The sequence below is a fragment of the Linepithema humile genome, chromosome 6 (genome assembly GCF_040581485.1).
Source record: "Linepithema humile isolate Giens D197 chromosome 6, Lhum_UNIL_v1.0, whole genome shotgun sequence".
In the NCBI taxonomy this organism is placed as follows: Eukaryota; Metazoa; Arthropoda; class Insecta; order Hymenoptera; family Formicidae; genus Linepithema; species Linepithema humile.
The window spans coordinates 15,975,058-15,993,943 of NC_090133.1; the positions used below are offsets into that span (position 1 = coordinate 15,975,058).

The 18,886-nt window shown below is 37.4% G+C and overlaps 2 protein-coding genes and 1 long non-coding RNA gene across 12 annotated transcripts in view; 2 read left to right on the plus strand and 1 right to left on the minus strand.

Moving 5' to 3' along the window:
• Positions 1-11,902, plus strand: part of LOC105676900 (SUN domain-containing ossification factor) — a 35,592-nt gene extending 23,690 nt beyond the window's left edge. For 2 of the 3 annotated variants that reach the window (XM_067357554.1, XM_012375128.2), the window contains exons 2-5: positions 2,683-3,098; positions 3,849-4,468; positions 4,580-6,504; positions 7,085-11,902. In XM_067357554.1, coding sequence (XP_067213655.1) covers positions 2,941-3,098; positions 3,849-4,468; positions 4,580-6,504; positions 7,085-8,362 — 3,981 coding nt within the window. In that variant the 5' untranslated portion in view covers positions 2,683-2,940 and the 3' untranslated portion in view covers positions 8,363-11,902. The remainder of the gene's footprint in view (positions 1-2,682; positions 3,099-3,848; positions 4,469-4,579; positions 6,505-7,084) is intronic. The other variant, XM_067357553.1, reaches the window with a different exon arrangement.
• A 333-nt stretch (positions 11,903-12,235) lies between these two features.
• LOC105676906 (eEF1A lysine and N-terminal methyltransferase homolog) lies at positions 12,236-15,124 on the minus strand. Its single transcript, XM_012375138.2, has 8 exons — positions 14,917-15,124; positions 14,712-14,834; positions 14,367-14,583; positions 14,085-14,303; positions 13,730-13,989; positions 13,291-13,655; positions 13,017-13,198; positions 12,236-12,927 (listed from the first exon to the last, which is right to left on the minus strand). The coding sequence occupies exons 1-8, from the start codon at positions 15,006-15,008 to the stop codon at positions 12,379-12,381; spliced, it is 2,007 nt and encodes a 668-aa protein (XP_012230561.1). The 5' UTR covers positions 15,009-15,124; the 3' UTR covers positions 12,236-12,378.
• A 695-nt stretch (positions 15,125-15,819) lies between these two features.
• Positions 15,820-18,886, plus strand: part of LOC105670434 (uncharacterized) — a 139,786-nt gene continuing 136,719 nt past the window's right edge. For 4 of the 8 annotated variants that reach the window (XR_010890830.1, XR_010890831.1, XR_010890833.1 and 1 more), the window contains exons 1-2: positions 15,842-16,210; positions 16,506-16,679. This is a non-coding gene — a long non-coding RNA (uncharacterized lncRNA). Of the gene's footprint in view, positions 16,211-16,505; positions 16,680-18,886 lie in introns of all 8 variants that reach the window. The other 4 variants (XR_010890832.1, XR_010890834.1, XR_010890836.1 and 1 more) reach the window with 3 other exon arrangements.

The following is an 18,886-nucleotide window of genomic DNA, read 5'->3' on the forward strand; positions in this document are numbered from 1 at the left end:
AAAACAACACAACCTTGCTTTTCTTGCCGCTCTGCGGCATCTAATTGCTTTCCTTGACGTGCTTATGTCCTTTTTATGCAAGAGATCGAAACTCTTTATAATTATGAGAATAATAGCAGTACACATTATCATTTATTCAACCGTTATTTTCTGCTTTGATTGTTTCTCAGAAATAGTTGGAATTTTACGTTTGTATTAATTTTTGCACTTTTATATGATAGAAACCGATAACAATCGATATAATATATTTCTTTTATGTGATTAAAAAAAAATAGCATTATTGCACATTTGAAAGTCGATGCAGAATATGATTGACGCAAAAATCCATGCGCGTTATTATGGTAATTTTTGAAAGTTATTGATTAATATTGAATTATTATTGGACCTTAATTGCCTGCTGAAAGGATAATTATTTTGTACGAATTAATGATGAATTGAGTCTGTATTGTACAACAATATTATAATTATCAATAAATGAAATGGTTTGCGCGAGATAAAATTTTCAACAGCGTATTGAACATTTTTAATCCATTTTTTAGTACAATTTTAAATGCGCAGGTAATAAAATTTTTTATAATTTTAACGTTTTCTCTAAAAAAGATTTTAATTTGTGATACAATTTTTACATTACGAATAAATCAATTTTATTAAAACGAATTTTATTACAGTCAGACAAGAGATGGACAGTTTTTACGCGACCGCTCGGGGCGTTTTGCTGTACAGTTTGCATTATGATAATGCTGTAACACGTACGCGCATAACTGAGTTACGTAACAATGAACATGGTGAATGACTTCTAAATCGTTTCGTGTTATTAATAGCCCATTGAAGAAACGGGAAATGCGTTGTTGACCATTTTGCCTGCCTACGTAAAATGATTGTCATTTATGAATGAAACCTCGCTCGCAGCTGCGTGCGCGCCGATACGAAAAATACTAGGTAGGCGTTGATAATAATGTGTCGTTTGTTGCTAGGTTGCTTGATAATTGCCTGTTCTAATAATGGCCGAGGGACCCATTATTTTTACGACTGAACTAAATACACTCGGTACATTAAATGATTGCTTTATCGGCGACGTGAGTTTGACGGATAATCGATAACTACGTTGTTATTTCTTTATGAATGCGTAATTATTTTAGTTTTCTCGATGTGAAATATGACTGTGAGTTAATATATCGAACTTGTCAGCGGCAGAAAATAATGTATTATAGGATGTCTGCAACCTGGAAAAACCTGGAAAATTCATAATTTTCAGAGGGAATCTATTTCCGTTTGAAAAATTCTCAAGCAATTCTCGGGGAATTTTGTTTGAAAATACTTTTTCAAAGATTTATTTCGCGATCGATTTATCCTTGAATTCTTTCCTTTTTCAAATTTAATATTTGAAACCAATAATTTTCTCACTAATAAGCATTAGTAGTAAACCTTAAGAAGCTCATACAAATTTATTTTAAATTTGCGCATGAGAAATGCTTTGTTTCCGCTTAGAAAATGACTGGAAAATCATGAAATTCTCAGAAAATATTTTTTTGAACATTTTAATTAGGTATTTTTTTTTTTTTTATTTTTCTTATACTTTTTTTCATCGCCGGTGAGCTATCCTTCTTCGTTAACGAAAGTCTGCGTTTACTTTGCGTCTTAATGACTGACGCTGGATCGATTGCCATCGCATTAGTTTAACTAGATTCTCGATTGCAGTCGAGATCAATGTTTGTAGCTAGTTGCAGCCCGAACAGACAGTAGAGACAGCATTGCGGTTTCTCAGCGGCGGTCGTTCTCGCAAACCGGCTCGCTCTCCCATTGATCGATATTCGCCAGACCGTGAAACGATCTCGACGAGGCTTTTACCATTGGCGGTGACATCGCCTCCGTCCGATGATTTGTCCACAATGCGCCATTCGTTCCGATTAAATGCACACGCGATAAGTCGGATCGTTCGAGAGGAGCCATTGTCGTAATAGAGATATAATCATCTTTTTTAACGGAAGCGCAGCGCGCGGAAGTCAATCTTCCCGTACGCAAGCATAATGCATCCCGCAAGTGACAATGTTCTGGCTTTGGAATGCTAACCAGCCGGCTTTTCATTCGATTTACGGAGAATGAAACGAATGAGGCTTCTCAAATGGCACGATTAAACACGCGAGTACTTTCTAATTATGTGGTTGTACAGAGATCATTAGCGAAACTGGTAATCTAGCTTGTTGCCGGCGTGCTCCTCGCACGCTGTTTTTCACATCAAGCTCGACCTTCGGTATGACATCGGCGATATATCGCCGATCGGAGCCGCGGACCATCAAATCAATATTTCACAGGGAGATTTATGTTGCCGCGATACGAAAAAAAAATTTGCAAACATCATTTCATGAGCGGTAAATCCTTCGACATCGAATATAAATGAACTCTTCGCTCACGGTTGGCCTTATCCGGCGTATGCGAAACTTCCGCAGATTGAATTAGCGAATCGGAAGCATGGAAGGGCTTGCACGGGACCGCTGTATCACATTGAAAGTATATCGATGTGATATGAAAGAGGGACGTACGCGGTCCGCTGTGTTTTCGAGTCAATTTCCAATATTGGATATCGCGACAAGTGGAGTGTCCGTGAAAGAATGTCCGCCTGTCGATGATTCTCAACGATAGGAGCGTGCGATCCTAAAGCTCTCCGTCTTTTTGCCAAAGCAGGACAGCAACTCTAGCGCGGTCCACTTCCGACGCCTCGATCGCAGCTTGAACGGCGAGGAACGACGCGGTGGCGCGTAATGGGAAGTATGTGTGACATCTCTATCGCGAAAGCATCGTAAAAGTGATCGCGCGAAACGCTCGTTTGCATACACGCGGCGGTGCGCAAATGTGATGAACAAGTCGGAGAGAGGGTTCGCGACGACGAGACGTGGTAAGGCAACGGTGAAGTCGTGACCCGTGAGGTGTGCGCCGAAGGTCATGGCCAAGAGTGTCATCAAAAACGGGAACGGTGGATGTCCTCTGCACTGGGTCGACAATTCCGCCGGACAACGTAGACACCTTTTTCAAGCGGCCGCCTTTTACTTGATTGTGCTGGCGGTCTTGTGGTGCATGTTTTCCACATGTTTCCATCACCGGTAAGAAAGCGACGTGACCTTGTAACATATCTCGAGATGGGGAGTCTTTAGAATATTGGCGGTTTCCTAATATATTTCTATTAAAGGATATTTTCTTACATTTATAAATATAGAAGAGGTTTATGTTTTAGAAAACTGCCGAGATTTAGACATATCGTTTTGCGAAGGATAATCTATTTTATATTATATCTAGAATTAAGATAAATCTTTTTAAAAAAAATAATTGCACGATTTTTGTATTCACGAGTAATGTCAATATGTGCGTGTGTTTCTCAAGCATATCTTTTTTCCATGTTAATTTAATTTCTCGTCATCAGCTCGTATTTTCACGTATATGATTGCAGTGCTCAAAAATTCTATGCATCTGAAAGTAACTATGTTTTATCCCGATTTGTCATATCTGTTACTCTCCATGCATACTACAAACGCAATATATCATCCGATTTTCATCGACGGTGACACTGCAGTATTTATCATAATTGCGGCGCACATATATAATTTTCTTCTTTAGGAAGAGTAACAAGATTTGCAAAATACTTGTTAATAAAGTACACTGCGTTCCACGAACTTTTGTAATTAACGAAACAAGTCGAGATATCTAGCTGCGAATTGTTAATTAGTAGTTGTATTACGTCGACTATCGAAATAATTACTCCCATTATCGATCGTTATATAGCAGTGTCATGTTATTTGCAATGGAGTTGGATTTGCACGGTAAACCGTCAACGCAAGACGATTGTTTGCTCGCAGGATTTCCGAGACCGGCCAGGCAGTGGTGTTGACACTAGTGGACAATGCAGCGGCGAAACTGCAGAATCTGGCGGAGACGAAGATCGATAGCGAGTTTTCGTCGAGGTCGTCCGTCAAGAATTCCTCTTTACTGAGCGGGAATCAAGTCAGACAATCCGAGGAGCTAACGGCGGCGAGGGCCGCCGCGCCGTCGACGCAGATCCCGTCGCCACCGATCGCGGACGAGACGACAGTGGCGCCGAACGACACGGACGTCCTCGACGACGGGGAGGATGTGCTTCTACCGAAGAACATCTCCGCCGAGGAGACACCGGAGGTCGTGGTGATCGTCAGGGCGGAGCAGAAGGACGGAGAGTCGCAGCTGAAAGTCGAGGAGGAGGTCGACCAGGTTCAGGTGTCTTCCGAGGAGCTGCCGCCGAAGACGGACGGCGCGTTCACCACGGCGCCGGAATTGAACGACACGGCGGCTCGAGAGCAATTGGTCGGCGGCAACAGGGACGAGAGTGCGGCGGTGATTCTAGACGGGCTCGTCGCTTCGGGACCCACCGATCCGCACGAGGACATCCCGTCCTTCAGCGAATGGGCGCAAAAGCGTTTGGAGGAGGCGGAGAAGAAGAAAAGTGAGTGTGTTGCGGATCAGCGTTTCGTTGATTTATTTGATATCGATAACATTCCGTATTGAATTCGATGTTATTCGGGTACTTATCGACAGTTGCTTCTCTGTTTCACAGCTCATCCGAACGCTTCCGTTCAGACCCCGGGTGGCCCGGGACGAGGCGTGAGCGGCATGAAGATTCGTTCGAAGAACTACGCCTCTCCCGATTGCGGCGCCAAGATCGTGGCGGCTAATCCCGAAGCGAGTAGCGCCAAGAACGTTCTCGTGTCCACGCGCGACGAGTACATGCTGAACGCCTGCACGTCGCGCGTCTGGTTCGTCGTCGAGCTCTGCGAGGCGATCCAAGCGAAGAAGATCGAGCTCGCGAACTTCGAGCTCTTCAGCTCGTCGCCGAAGGACTTTGCCGTCTACGTGAGCGACCGCTTCCCCACCAAGGAGTGGATTCCGGTCGGTCAGTTCACCGCCAAGGACGTGAAGGATATTCAGAGCTTCGCCCTGCATCCTCACTTCTTTGGCAAGTTTATCAAAGTGGAGCTTCTATCGCACTACGGGTCGGAGCACTTCTGTCCCGTCTCGCTGTTTCGCGCTTACGGCACCAGCGAGTTCGAAGTGCTCGAAACGGAGACGGAGAATCAGATTCTACACGAGGCGAGCCCGGACGAGGACGATGACGAGGACAGCGACGAGGAGGAGCTGTTGGACAGCGAGGGCGGTGAGTCGCCGAGGAACCTCTTCGGCAGCGCGCGCGACGCCGTGCTGAGCATCGTGAAGAAAGCCGCGGAGGTTCTGGTGAAGTCGAGCGATCTCACCAGAAACAACATCACGGAGATCCAGCAGAGCATCGACGACGGCAACATCCTCGACAACTCGTACACGACCTGCACGACTCCCAGATACACGATTCTCTGCGACAATTGCACCGATCAGAAGTTCGCCAGCGTCTTCCAGCTGGTCAGCTGCAGGGACCGCCAGCTGGATGGTTTGCTGAGGATCGATTGGGTGAACAGGACTCTGAGACGAGGGAAGCTCTGTCGCTTCCACGGCGTGGAGATAGAGTCGCTTTGGCAGGAGGAGGAAGAAGCGCAGCGCGATGATACGACGTCCTTCAATCTGGTGGAGGATCTCCAAGCGACTTTTTTAACTTCCGTCTTCAAATCCGAATACATAGTGGCGCTGTGCAACGTTCTGGCGACGAAGGAGCGCAAGGTGGTGATGAACACCAGCTACGAGATGTCCAACAGTTCCGAGAACGCTGCCAGAGAGAACGTTCTGTCCGTCAAAGACACCGAGCACAGCGGCGAGATCACTTCTCAACACCAAGTGTCCGCCACGTGTACTCTGGACTCGAATTCTCCCGCCTGCAAGTCAGTCGCTTCCTCCAAAGAGACCCGACGGCGTTCGGGCACTCAGGACATCAAGGACGAGGAGATCGACAACATTAGCACAACGTCGATAGAGACTTCCGCTAGCGCGGAGAGCCTGGCGTCGCAAATCAAGCCCACGAAGACACTCAGCAAGGAGGACCTGAAGAAGGAGTCGTCTGTACCGATTCTGGAACCCAGTAAGGAGCCTACAGAGGAGACGTTGCAGCCGGAAGTGCTAACGACCGTTCCGCCGCCGTCCAATCCAACGCCGACCTTGAAGATCGCCGAGGAGTTGCCGGTTCTGGGAACTTCCGTCAAGATGACGTCGCAAACTGTGAACAGCGTTACGCCGATAAACCTCGATAGTCAAGAAACTGCCGACACGCCTGCGCCTGAAACGGATAGCGCTGAGTCTGTTACGCAAGGCAGAATAGAGAAATCGGAGAACGGCGAGCAGGACGGGAAACAGGCGAAAGACGTGGGTGAGCAAGAAGTTCGACTGTCGTCTCAAGATCATCTCGCGCTGGACACGCTGCTGTCCGACCTGAAAGATTTGGAGGGCGACACGGCCAATATGCAAAACGGAGCGTCCAGCTCTTCGTCAATGATGCAGCCCACAACTAGTACCGCGCCACAAAAGGAGTCTGTTTTTCTCCGATTATCCAACAGGATTAAGGTAAGAAAATGCGTTGGAGACATTTTTAAAAGGAACAATTTGAAATAAAATTATTTTAAGAAATACTGAAAAGGGGAAAGTAATATTGCATACTATTTTTGTATTACACATTAAACGTAACTTATATTACATATATAGTTCATTTGCGAGAGGGAAACTGTTGAGAGCATTACTGTGTACAAACTCGAGGCAAATTAGATACGTGATGATTAATAGTTCAGGATACAAGTTCGATTCTCGTTAAATTTCGAAAAGCTTTTTCTTTCATCTTGCGAAACATTTGTTAGATTTACTATGGAAAATGTTGGAATCTATATATTGTTAATTAATGAAAAATTGGTCAGAAACGGATAAAATAAATGAAATTTGCTCGGTCACTTTTTGGACGTTAATGGACTTGAAAATTTTTATAATAATGTCTCAAAATTTTAATCAATGATTTACTTGTTTATTCGTGAAAACAGTTATCAATTAATGAATTTATGTTAATATAAATAATTTAATAATTATAATATAATAATTAGTTTTTGAAATTATTTTACATATTATATTAATAATGCTGAATATTGATTTTTTTCAGACTTTAGAAAGAAACATGTCGCTTAGCGGACAATATCTGGAAGAATTGAGTCGTCGTTACAAAAAGCAGGTCGAAGAAATGCAACGCTCATTGGAACGTGCGGTCGCCGCTATGGGCGAGGAGTCTCGAAAGGGCGAAGAACGCGAAGCGAAAAGGGTGGAGGAGATCACCGCGTTGAGAGAAGAAATCGCTATACTCTCGAAATCAGTCGAAACTTTGCTCTACGATCGGGACAGCTGGCGCAGTCGAATATCCGGGATCGCACAGCACGCTTTGCTGATCTGCTTCGAAATTGTCGTTATCGTTTTGATTCTCACTTACTGTCGCAAAGGAGAAGATTGCGAGGAAAAGGAGAAACTCCTGTCGGACACGAAGGAGGCCGTGCGTCGGAGAAGCGCGGAGAATTTCAGTTCTCACGCCGCAGCAAAAAAGACGAAGAAGCGACGACCCAGCGAGATTGCTTCTCACATAAGCGGCACGTACCACGAGCTGATGATCGACGATCGATCCCACGAGACGAAGAAGGAGCGGAAGAAGAAACGCAAGAAGGAGGCAGCCGCCGCCGGGACTAGAACAGCCGGTACGGAAGAGGCGACGCGTTACAAGAGTGGATTGAACATGATTCCGGGCGGCGCGCCGCTGCCGTCGAGAAGAGCGTCGTCCATAGATCGTCCGCGTACCAAGGAGTCAGAAAATTCGGCCAAGAGACCGGAATCCACGCCTGAGGCCACTGCGAGTTGCTTCGACGATCAAGCAGAGAAGAGAGAATGGATTATACGTTCCGCGCAGGAGAATAAAGTCTACGGGATGAAGTTGGCGTTAAATTCCGAACTCGGTCGTCAAGTTGACGAACTGTACGAATCCAATTCGTCATCGACGACGATGGACACGTCCGTTGAAGGATCGATCACGACGAAGAGGAAGATCGAAGTGCCGAGAAACGGCTCGTTCAAGGCAGGCGGCATTCTCAAGAGCACGAGATTGAGCTCGCCGTCCTTCATGAAGACCGCCTTGGGCGCGAGAAACAAGAGGAAGTCTTCGTCGAATTCCAACGAAAAGTGGGAGTGGAACCAGGATTCTTCGGAGCATTCGAACGGCCGATCTCTCGCGTCCAGTCCGACGAGCATCGATACTATCGACGGTAGTACGAATGGTAACGCCGCGAACGGCTTGATCGAGGAAAGCGACGAATCGAGGAGCAGTAGCGCTACGCCTATGTTGACGAAGAAAGAGAAGAGAAACACAGGCCTGAAGAAGATGATGAGGAAGTTTTTTTGATTGAAGTAAGCCCTTCTACAGGCTGAATTGGATCCTTTGCATCGAATCGGTCGCCATATAAACTGTATGTAGACTTGTTATCGTGATGATGAATTAAAATAGTCGACTCAAGCAAGGAGCTTGAAAGTAGGAAATGAAAATGATCGAGCCGAAAAGTTTTACGGATTCAACTAGATTACATTAACGAAAAGAGAGACGATCACGATCCTATTAAACTTTTCGATATTTCGTTTCTAAAGTTCTCTCGCGCATTTGTCGATCGGCAGATTTTTCGTTCCAAGTGTGACAATGCGTAGCTTTATCAGAACTGCGCTTGATTTACTGGTGATAAAGCTGTCATAATTAGTTTAGCGCATACGTTTCGCCAAACACAGAGAAATATGGGAAAGTTTGCCACGGGGTATATTCCAGTATGTTTTTGTCACATGCGTGGTTAGCCCACCGTTGCGAAAGATGTGTGAGTAAACTGACGTATAAAAGATTAGCATAGCATAAGTTATAATTTAACTTGTGTAGGGTATATAATTGTGATTGGTTTTCAAGCAACGCAACGGCAGTGACTATAGTGGTTTACGTTTTTGTTTTAAATTATCCGAATTATTTAATTTTTATTTATCAATCATAGCCAAAGAGAATAAAAGAGGGAGAGAGAGAGAGAGAGATAAAATGAATGAAATGAAGCAAAATCTTAGGACATTAGCTGTTATATTCACTATAGTATAAGATCCATTAGCGAATTAATTTTCATTGTTAATGGCGTATTTGCTTATTCATTATTCAAATTTTCAATTGTTATTATTGTTGACAACTTTATGGTAAATTGACAGATAGGATAGAATCTGAAAAGCATATCGAAGTCTTTAGGACATTTTTTATTTGTTTCAAACCTTTTTCACAATATCTTATTTATTTTGTTTTCCCCGATAGCCTGCCGCGTTCTCGTCTTCCGACAATATTATAGTAGAAACGCAAAATTCTGTAGTATGTAGTGACTTCAATCGTCATTCATTTATTTTTTTTTTTTTCGAAGACTTAGTTCTACATTTACATCTCACGCATTTAGTGCTAAATATTGCCTAAATATAATTCTTAATGTATGATATAGTAATACGATATTATTATTATGATTTAAATAATAATAATTTTTTGACGGCCATATTTAGCGCTAAATATAAAATGCATATGCAGACGTGTCTTTGTCGACATATTAATTTTGCGACATTTGCCACTTGAAGATATTCCGAAGATTGACAACGATTGTGCCAGCATTTTCTACTTGATAAAGGAATGCGCTGTGATAAAATTCTCTTAGGATTTGCGAAAAGAGATGCGGAAATGAATATAGGAGGAAGGGTAAAGAAAGAATAACAAATAGAAAAATAAGGAGGAGTAAATGACTTTAAAATGACTTAAAAATAATCGAAAATGTGTCCTATTACTTAATGTGCATTTAAAAACTATAAATAGTAATTGTTGTGTGGAGATTATAAATAGAGAGCAACTGTTGTGTGAAGAGTGCATGATGTGTTTGAAAAATGCTCGAATTTTTTTGCGAGATTTTAATAAATTTACTTTCTAGACGTAAGTTATTGTTACACGCATTAATCCAGTGATTATTTATACGCGGTATGAGTGATACACTTCAGCGACTTTATCATAATATATATCTATCATTGAAATCAGCATTATTGTGACAATCGCGAATTTTGTATGTTTTTTTTTCAAACAATGTAAATTACAATTTAACGAAAGCGGAGAGCTCGTTTTCAGAATGCGTTATTTTTATTAATGTGATATTTAGTCTTCTCCTTAATTTATAACATAACAGTGCGCGTCACGTTTGTATATTATATTATTTATAACAAATGTATATTGCAAGTTACTTCGCAAAAAGCAAAAATATATATATATATCTAAAAATATTATCTATTAATTCAATAAAAGTTGTTAAAATTGCGAAATTCTAATATAGTGAGACGCGTGCTTTAATACTGGATTGCAGAACACGTTGATTTGACCAGTTTCTCACTCATTTTACATATCTTTATGTATTATTGGAGAATGTTTACAGATATTTCACGTAATTGATTTTATACATAATAGTATACACAATAGAATAACGTTTAAGTCACGACATAAAAGCATTACATATCGGTTATTTACAATTAGTATGGAATCTGCATGACAATACGTTATGCATTCGCATTATATATTTATTTGCGACGAAAACGATTTATAATGTATTTAAAATTATACGTTTTAATTCATAAATATAATATGAGTAAAAGTTTTTTCTAGTTCTATAATTTTATCTAATTATTGAAATTATGAATTAATGTTTCCGATGGATTTTCAGAAAATCAAATTATATTATTTTCGAATGATTATCTTGCGCTAGTCTATAACTGCAAGATTATTTGTATTACAAGAGAAATTGTTTCAAAAATTTAGAGCGACATTTCAATTTTTGTAAATGCACGGATGATTGCAAGTTTAATGCCGCAGATCTTCGAGCGGATTTCTGGACAGACGTACATGAGAAGTTTATGTAAATACATCGTGGAACAAGTAAAAGTAATCGATATTGCAATATGATTATAAATAAAAAAGTTGCACATGATTGAAAGCTTATATATAACAATAATATAAATTCGCGAGAATACTTATAGTTTTCGTCTTATGATATTGCAACTCTTTTGTTTATGATCATAGATATTATATTAATACGGCTGTTCCCATATATATATATATATATAAAGAAGTTTTATATATAATATATAAATATAGAAAATATGTAACACATATACTGTATATTAATTGATCGGTTCCTGTTGGTTTCTCTTTAGATACTGTCTTTCAAAAAAAAAAAAAGCAGGGAATGCATTGAACTTCATTTAATCGACCTATGTGGGAACAGTTATATGAAAATAAAATCTCGATATCAAATAATGTAAGTAATGAATGCTTATTCACTCATATCGATATTCTATTTATATCTTCAATATTAATTTATTATGCGCAAATGGATTTTACGTTAAGCTCATATGAATCATTTGATTTTACGCAGCACGTCCTTTGCAAGTGTCATATAGGATAACATTTTCATGAATTTTTTACTTATACATTTATAAATATTTATTTAGAGAACACGTTCCTGTACTTTGAGATCAATTTATAATTTTATTGTCAAGTATTGAAATTTATGTGTATAAACATTTGCGAATGAGAATCATTGAGTTTATTGTTACTGTACATTAGAGAGAAATGTGTGAAAAGCGAAGAAGAGGTTTTGTATGCGTGGAGAAATGTAGTATATATAAGATCGTTTGCGCCTACTGTTGAATGTTTAGTCAATTATCATAAATGACTGTTATTCACCCGCCTGAATTTTAAACATTGCTTGTAATTAAAAGTGTACGTCTGTAAATACGAAAATAATGCACGTTGCGTATAATGAATTAATGAAATAAAGTTGCCAAAAGATTTGTCGTACATAATATTCCTGTGGCATCTGCTCAAATAAAATTTGCTTTACAGATGTGTGACAGAAGTATTTATTTCTTATTAACGAGTGCTTACGTAAAAATCAGATTTTATAAATGAATATATTATGTTGAAGTGAATCAAAGTGAATCAAAAATTTACTTTAATTAATGAAAATTTTGGAGTATTGATTAAACATTCTTTCTGTATTTTCAGAAACAATATACAACGCAAGATTGATTATCGCGTCGCTTATCATCGATAGATTCATATTTATAGAAACAAGTCTGCTTATATAAATTAACACAATTATTCAGGAACGATCTATGTAATAAATATATTACATGTCGACAATAAAATGGTAGCTTTTTATATGGAAATAAGAACAAATTTACTCATGATTTAAATATTAATGTTCTATTAATATAAAAATAAAATTTACATGGACGAATTACACATAGCACATTGATAGATGTGTTCAGAAATGTTGTACTTTTTATTTTACTTATTACGATCAACGTATTTGAATAAAATTAGGATTCTGTAGATAAGCTCTTTAAAAGCGTGGATACTTCAGATGCTTCCTTGAAAGAGGACAATTTTCTTGCAGCCGCTTGTTTGTTTAAGCTAATGACAGCGAGCCTGAGTCTATTTCTCCATTCTTTCGGATCGTGTTTCTCTATGGAACACATAATGATCTCGTTTACTTCACCTTGAATTGCGTAACTAGCAGTCGATTGGAATATCATATTCAGATCGTCCATCACTTTCTGTTTCAAGCTTTCGTCTCTGCTGACAAGACTCAAGATAAAAAGACCGTTCTCTGTTAAACATGTTGCAACTTCTTTCAGCACTGACATTTCGAGAAATTGCTTCGGCGGACAACTCAGTCCAATAGTAGCATCTTTGTTATTGATATCGAAAAGTATTGCTTTATACTTTTTCTCAGATGTTGCAGCGTATTTAATAAATTGTATACCATCTGTGATTTCTATTTTTATTCTATCGTCAAGAATGAGATTGAAATACTCAGTAGCCACTTTTAGCATCACGTTGTCTATTTCGACTGCAGTAATTTTTAGCTAAAAGAAAAAATAATTTTAATTTTTTTAAAAATGTTACAGATCTTAACATAGCGCTCCATAATCTGAAAATAATGAATGTTACATACTTTGGGAAAACAATGATGTAAAAATGTGCAAAGACCGCCACCGCCAAGTCCCACAATCATAATCTCATCCTGTTCTTTTATGTCTATCACTGCACTCACGCCAGCGCTCATGTGTACGTGATGTTCACAGGCCAAAAATCCCGGATCGGCGATTTTTCTCGTTTTACCACGTCTGGATTTCGCTACAAATTTATAACAATTGCGTTATCAGCTATAATCTTGCGCAATCATAGTTATAATTATCGCAGAACATCTAAATTATGAATTACAGTACCTTCCTTCATTCTAGCTTCGCTCTGAATGACGTATGGATTGCTCAAGAATATAAGTCGTCTGAACTCATGACCGTCGATCTCTACGTCTTCAACAACGAATGGCCCACTGATATCGCTCTTTCCTTCGTAACAAATAATTCGAACGCCCAAGTCGGAACCCAAGGATAGAAAGGGAATATCATTCTTGCCGCACAGGCCGGCTGGTGCTAAATTACGAACGCAATCTTCCAATTCGGTTTTCACAGCATCCCAATTTTCAAACTGGTGTTCTCTGCACAAAGTAACAATCGCGAGTCTGTCTTGTTGCGCGCTCTTCAAGACTTGCTGTCGTCCTTCTTTTGTACTGAACAACCAATCGATTTCTCTACAAATTGAGACGTACAGTTTGGTGATTTGTAGCAATTAAACTAATTTATATTTTAAAAGTATTGAACGTACTTTCCCTGTGGTACGATGAAAGCAGCGTACGTTTTTGCCTCGCGTATACGTGGTTGATCGAGAACATAAACAGTATATCGTGGATGTTTGTCACCAGGACGATATAAGTCTAACGATATTTCCCCCACATTGGCGATGCTTTTCTTATGAAGACTGTTGCACACTAATGCAGACTGTTGGGCGGATAATACAGCAGATATCATGTTATCTGTTGAAGATAATCGTTCAGGTGGGCCATCAACTAGAGCTATCTCGAGGATCTATCAAGATTAAAATCATTAAAGATAAGTTCCACAAACTTGCCTATTTATTAAGATTAGAATGGCAATGTAAAAATTTTAATTTTGAAACATACGGTTTGAGACAATTTGATGAATTTTGTGGCAATGACCACAAAAATTGGAACCGAACTGCCCTCCTCCATACGTGCCTTTGACTCGGCTTCATGGCATCGTGATATACGGAACATAAAACCTGAGGTAGGAAAGTAAGACAAGAGCTTTCTAAGAATGTGCTCCTGTAGCAATGTAATGCAGATATATCTGCCGCCATTCCGTAACACTCGTGTGACTTCCTAAATAAATTTTATTAATAAATAAAATATTACAAGACATTTCTATGGTAATTAAAAACTAACCTTGAAATACCTATCAATTGTAGATATCGTTGTCTCTTTGGTATCTGGCATTAAAGCATCTAATGTACCTTTATCAAGAATTACACTGAATTTCTCATCAGGATATGTCATCTGTGTAGCGTCCATATATTCATATATCAATTCTGGCCTTGTACTATTATTTATGTCACACATTTGTTTAATTACAATATGTGATATGTCAATATTAGTGATACTTCTGTAAAGATCAAATTTAAGACTTATTTATCTACAAGAATGTAAGTTAGAGTTATGAATTAATTAATTAAATAAATTATTACAATCATACATATAAATATTGCAAAGAATATATATAAAATAACTTACTTGTAACCAACATCATACAAAGACATGCTTAGCGTAGAATTTCCACAACCAACAATTAAAATGTCATCTTTTAATTTGACATATTTCAGAAGTATTTCGCATAATTCTGGATATTCACCATACCTAAAGCCAGATAAGAATAATCAGTGATAACTTATAATAGTATTTAAAAATTGTTAATAACCTAATTACACAGCTTACATACCAGTCAAACGTTTTTTTGCCACGTTTTTTGAAAAAAGTATTCCAATACTCTGCATAACTGAATTCTTCGTGCGTTTTTGGCAAAAGATTCATGCTTTATAATAATAATTAAATAAATAGGTTTTTTTATAGGTTAGATCCCTTTAACCTACTCTCAACAGAAAAATGTACTGGATGCACTGTATAGGTTATATTTTAATATAACATCAGTTTGAAGTAGGTACGCCGAGATGATTCGCAGCGCCATCAAGTATATAATAGTGAAAACGCGTTTAACCGCCATTCAAAATTTGAGACCAGCAAGAAAAGAATAGACGAACAATTGCGCGATTAAAATCATATAAAAGCACAAACGTATTTCCCGTTATACGTTTTATACGTTGTCAAATTAGAGAAAGGCAGGAAGAAGGGAAGGAAGACACAGGTCTGCACAATGGCGATTTGGCCTGCGAATACTAGCTTACGTAGCGAGAAATTGCACAAATTCGTTTCAACTAGACGAGCGTGTATATGTATGTATCTTTTCCTATATTTGCAGTTTGATAAAAATGTGCCTTAAAAGTACAATATTTATGTTTTAAACAAGTCTAAGGAAATGTATTTGTATTTCATTAGGAACGATAAAAATCTCGTTATTGTTAAGGTTATCTTTTAATTTTTACGAACAGTCGTGATGATCGGAACATGTTAAAGGTAGTCGTGCGTTACTAACTGTAAGCGTTACGTTAGGTAATTACGCGATACGTACGATGCACCACCGATGGTTACGGCACGTACATCTATGACCGACACTATTCTTACAATAGCAATGGCGATACCGGTAATTACATAAATGTCCACTCGAAATTACTTATCGAGGATCTGTCAGGATCAAAAGGCAGAACGGTATATTAGGTGCAAACACAATAATACAATAACGATATTTATTAATATCATTAACACTCGCGTACATACATCGTGGTACTGATTACCGAAAAACACGACGGACGTGTTGTCACACGAACTGCTCAAATTGCCCGGCACACATGCCGTGACACGCTCAAGGATCGCCTATTGCATCAGCTAATCCTGATTGGCCCTTATTAAGGATATTCCTACGCCTAGGTCGCTAGACGCAGCGCATTAGATAACTCGCGCGTGGTCGCGAGGACCGCGAGAAAGGGGGTACAGCGACGCTCAATCGGCGGCGCTGCACATCATTGCTTACATAACAATGAGACACAAAATGGCATTCGTCCGCGGATGTAGATTTCTATCCTGTAGCGAGAGATTGCACAAATTTGTCTTGGCCAAACGTAAGTATATCTTTTCCTATATTTTCAGTTGGATTAAAATGTACATTAAAAGTAGCTTATTTATATTTTATAGAAGTCTAAAGAAATGTATTCTTTGTATTTCGTTAGAAACAATTTGTAAAAATTAGAAGCTAACCTTACAATAATGAGATCTTTGTCGTTCCTAATGAAATACAAAGAATAAATATTATCGTTAGCAGCATATTCACACCTTATAAAAATGAAACAATATATTGTATTTAGAAATGATAGAAAGTTCCATTATTTGTTAAGATTGTCTCTTAATTTATTACAGTTATGTGATTCATGATAACGGTGCGATGTCGAGGTGGAATATGGATTCGAATACGACGATCGTGCTTTGTACCTGCGGACAATCGAGATCGAAATGAACGAGATATCTACTTACATCAAACCGGATGGATTACATTTTGGAACTGGAGATGGAAATGGATTAAGGATTTTCCGAGTAAGTGAGCATGCTGTTAATTACGATTTTTAATATCTATACATGCATAATATAATTTTTTTCGTAATTTGAATGGTATATCAAAGCATCCCCGTTCCTTTGATATACCACACAAATATACAATCTATAGTATACATAATGTAATACTATAGATTGGAGCGAGTAAAGCATGTTGGGACATGCAATGCGACAAACCTTTTAAAAACGTAGATTAGTATGTCAGATCTACGAGAGAGTCAAATAGTTTGATATTTCTTATATTTATATATAATACATTTTAAGCATTCTTTCGGTGATATCCAGAAAGCAAAATGTTAGGAATATTAGCAGATTTATAACAAATTTGATCAAATTTGCTATCGATATGCCGACATTGCTAACATTTAACTATCTGGGTAAAATTGAAATCATTCTGTTTTTAAAACTAATATACTTAATACATAATACATAATATATAATTGTAATTGCTAATCAGTTAGTTCAATTACAATATATGTTATCACTTTGCTTGTAAAATAGTTTTGCTTTGTAAATATTTAACACAGCCTATTTCTGCCTACATTTGCCGATAATGGTAACATTAGTATTTAACAGAAATAATTTAACGCAAAATGATAAATTTTATCTAAAGATTCTTAACTAAAGAAGTGACATTGACTATTTTGCGAAATTTTACGAGTTTATTTTCTTAATATTAGCTGCAATAATTTGAGAAATTTAGTTTTGATATCTTTATTTTGATTGTGTTGCATATTTTACGTAATTACGTAATTTTTATTATTTATTAATGAATCAGAGTTATATATCTTAAAAATCTCACAATTAATAAGTTATATAAGTAAGCAATTTTATATAAATATTTATTGACTAAGTTGTTCGTTTATCTAATTTGTTAATCAGAAATTTAAATACATTACTGTCGTGTTTAGTATCTTATTTGTTTTTTCTTAAGTTTTTTCTTTATGTTTTATTCATTTATATTCTTTTGATGCACTCTGCTGTGAGTGTAATATCTATAAAGTCATAATGAGACTTTTTAATGTGCAGCATAAAACTTCGAATTAATGCTAAATGCGAGGCTATTAACCGCAGAAATATCCCTTTATCTTTTGCTCCCCATAACATATTTTCTTAATATTTTTATAACAATCATCTTGATAACTACAATTATTAAAAGAAATGGAGAGAATTAAATGTACTTAGCATATAGATGCTCTTTTTTATTCAATTATTGATAGTCTGAAAAAAATATATTAATACATTAGAGAAATTGTTAAATAATCATGTTATCTTTTTAATATTTTTCTTTTATTCATAAAAAATGACAAATAGTTTGATATAAATAATGTAACAATTGAACAAAATTTTATTAACGTGTTAATTATTAATTATTAAGTTTTTTTTTGTAGTATGCTTATCTGATATAAATTCTTATCTATTACTCAACTTTAAATAATTAAATACAATTTCTATATAATTTTTTTAGCAAACAATATAAAAATATAATAGTATACATTTGTAACAAAAGTGCACAATTTTATTTTTATATTGTTTAGTAGAAAAATTGTATAGAAATTATATTTTAATTATGTAAAGTCGAATAATAGATAAGAATTTATATTAGATAGGCACACTACGGAAAAAAATGATTAATGTGTTAATGAAACAAAATATTATTTAAGCTAAGGATTTAATTTATTATTTATTTTATATATTAAACAATATAAAAATTGTGTACATTTGTAATAAAAGTGCATAATTATATAAAAATATGAATTATATAAAATATAATTTGTACACTTTCATTACAAATGTACACAATTACATTTTTATATTATTTAATATGAAATGAATAATAAATTAAATCCTTAGCTTGAACACAATTTTTCTGATATTATCGTTTTTTTAATGACTATCGTATTCTGATACATTAACGTGCAACGTCTAGAAGATTCACGAGAAATAGTCTTGAATAATTTAAAACTAAGCAGAATAAACAAGAATGATGGTGCAAATTGATAAGATCGCCACGTAAAGTAATCGTGTTATAAGAGTGTTTCTATTAAAACCACTATATCGATCAGTCCTTACATTCTTCTTAACTCATTTGTATCATTGTTCTCATTTGGGAACATCACATATTGAGCTTTAAATGGTCAATAATACGCGCGTTTATCTTTAGCGTTATATTCTTCAAGTTTCGCTAA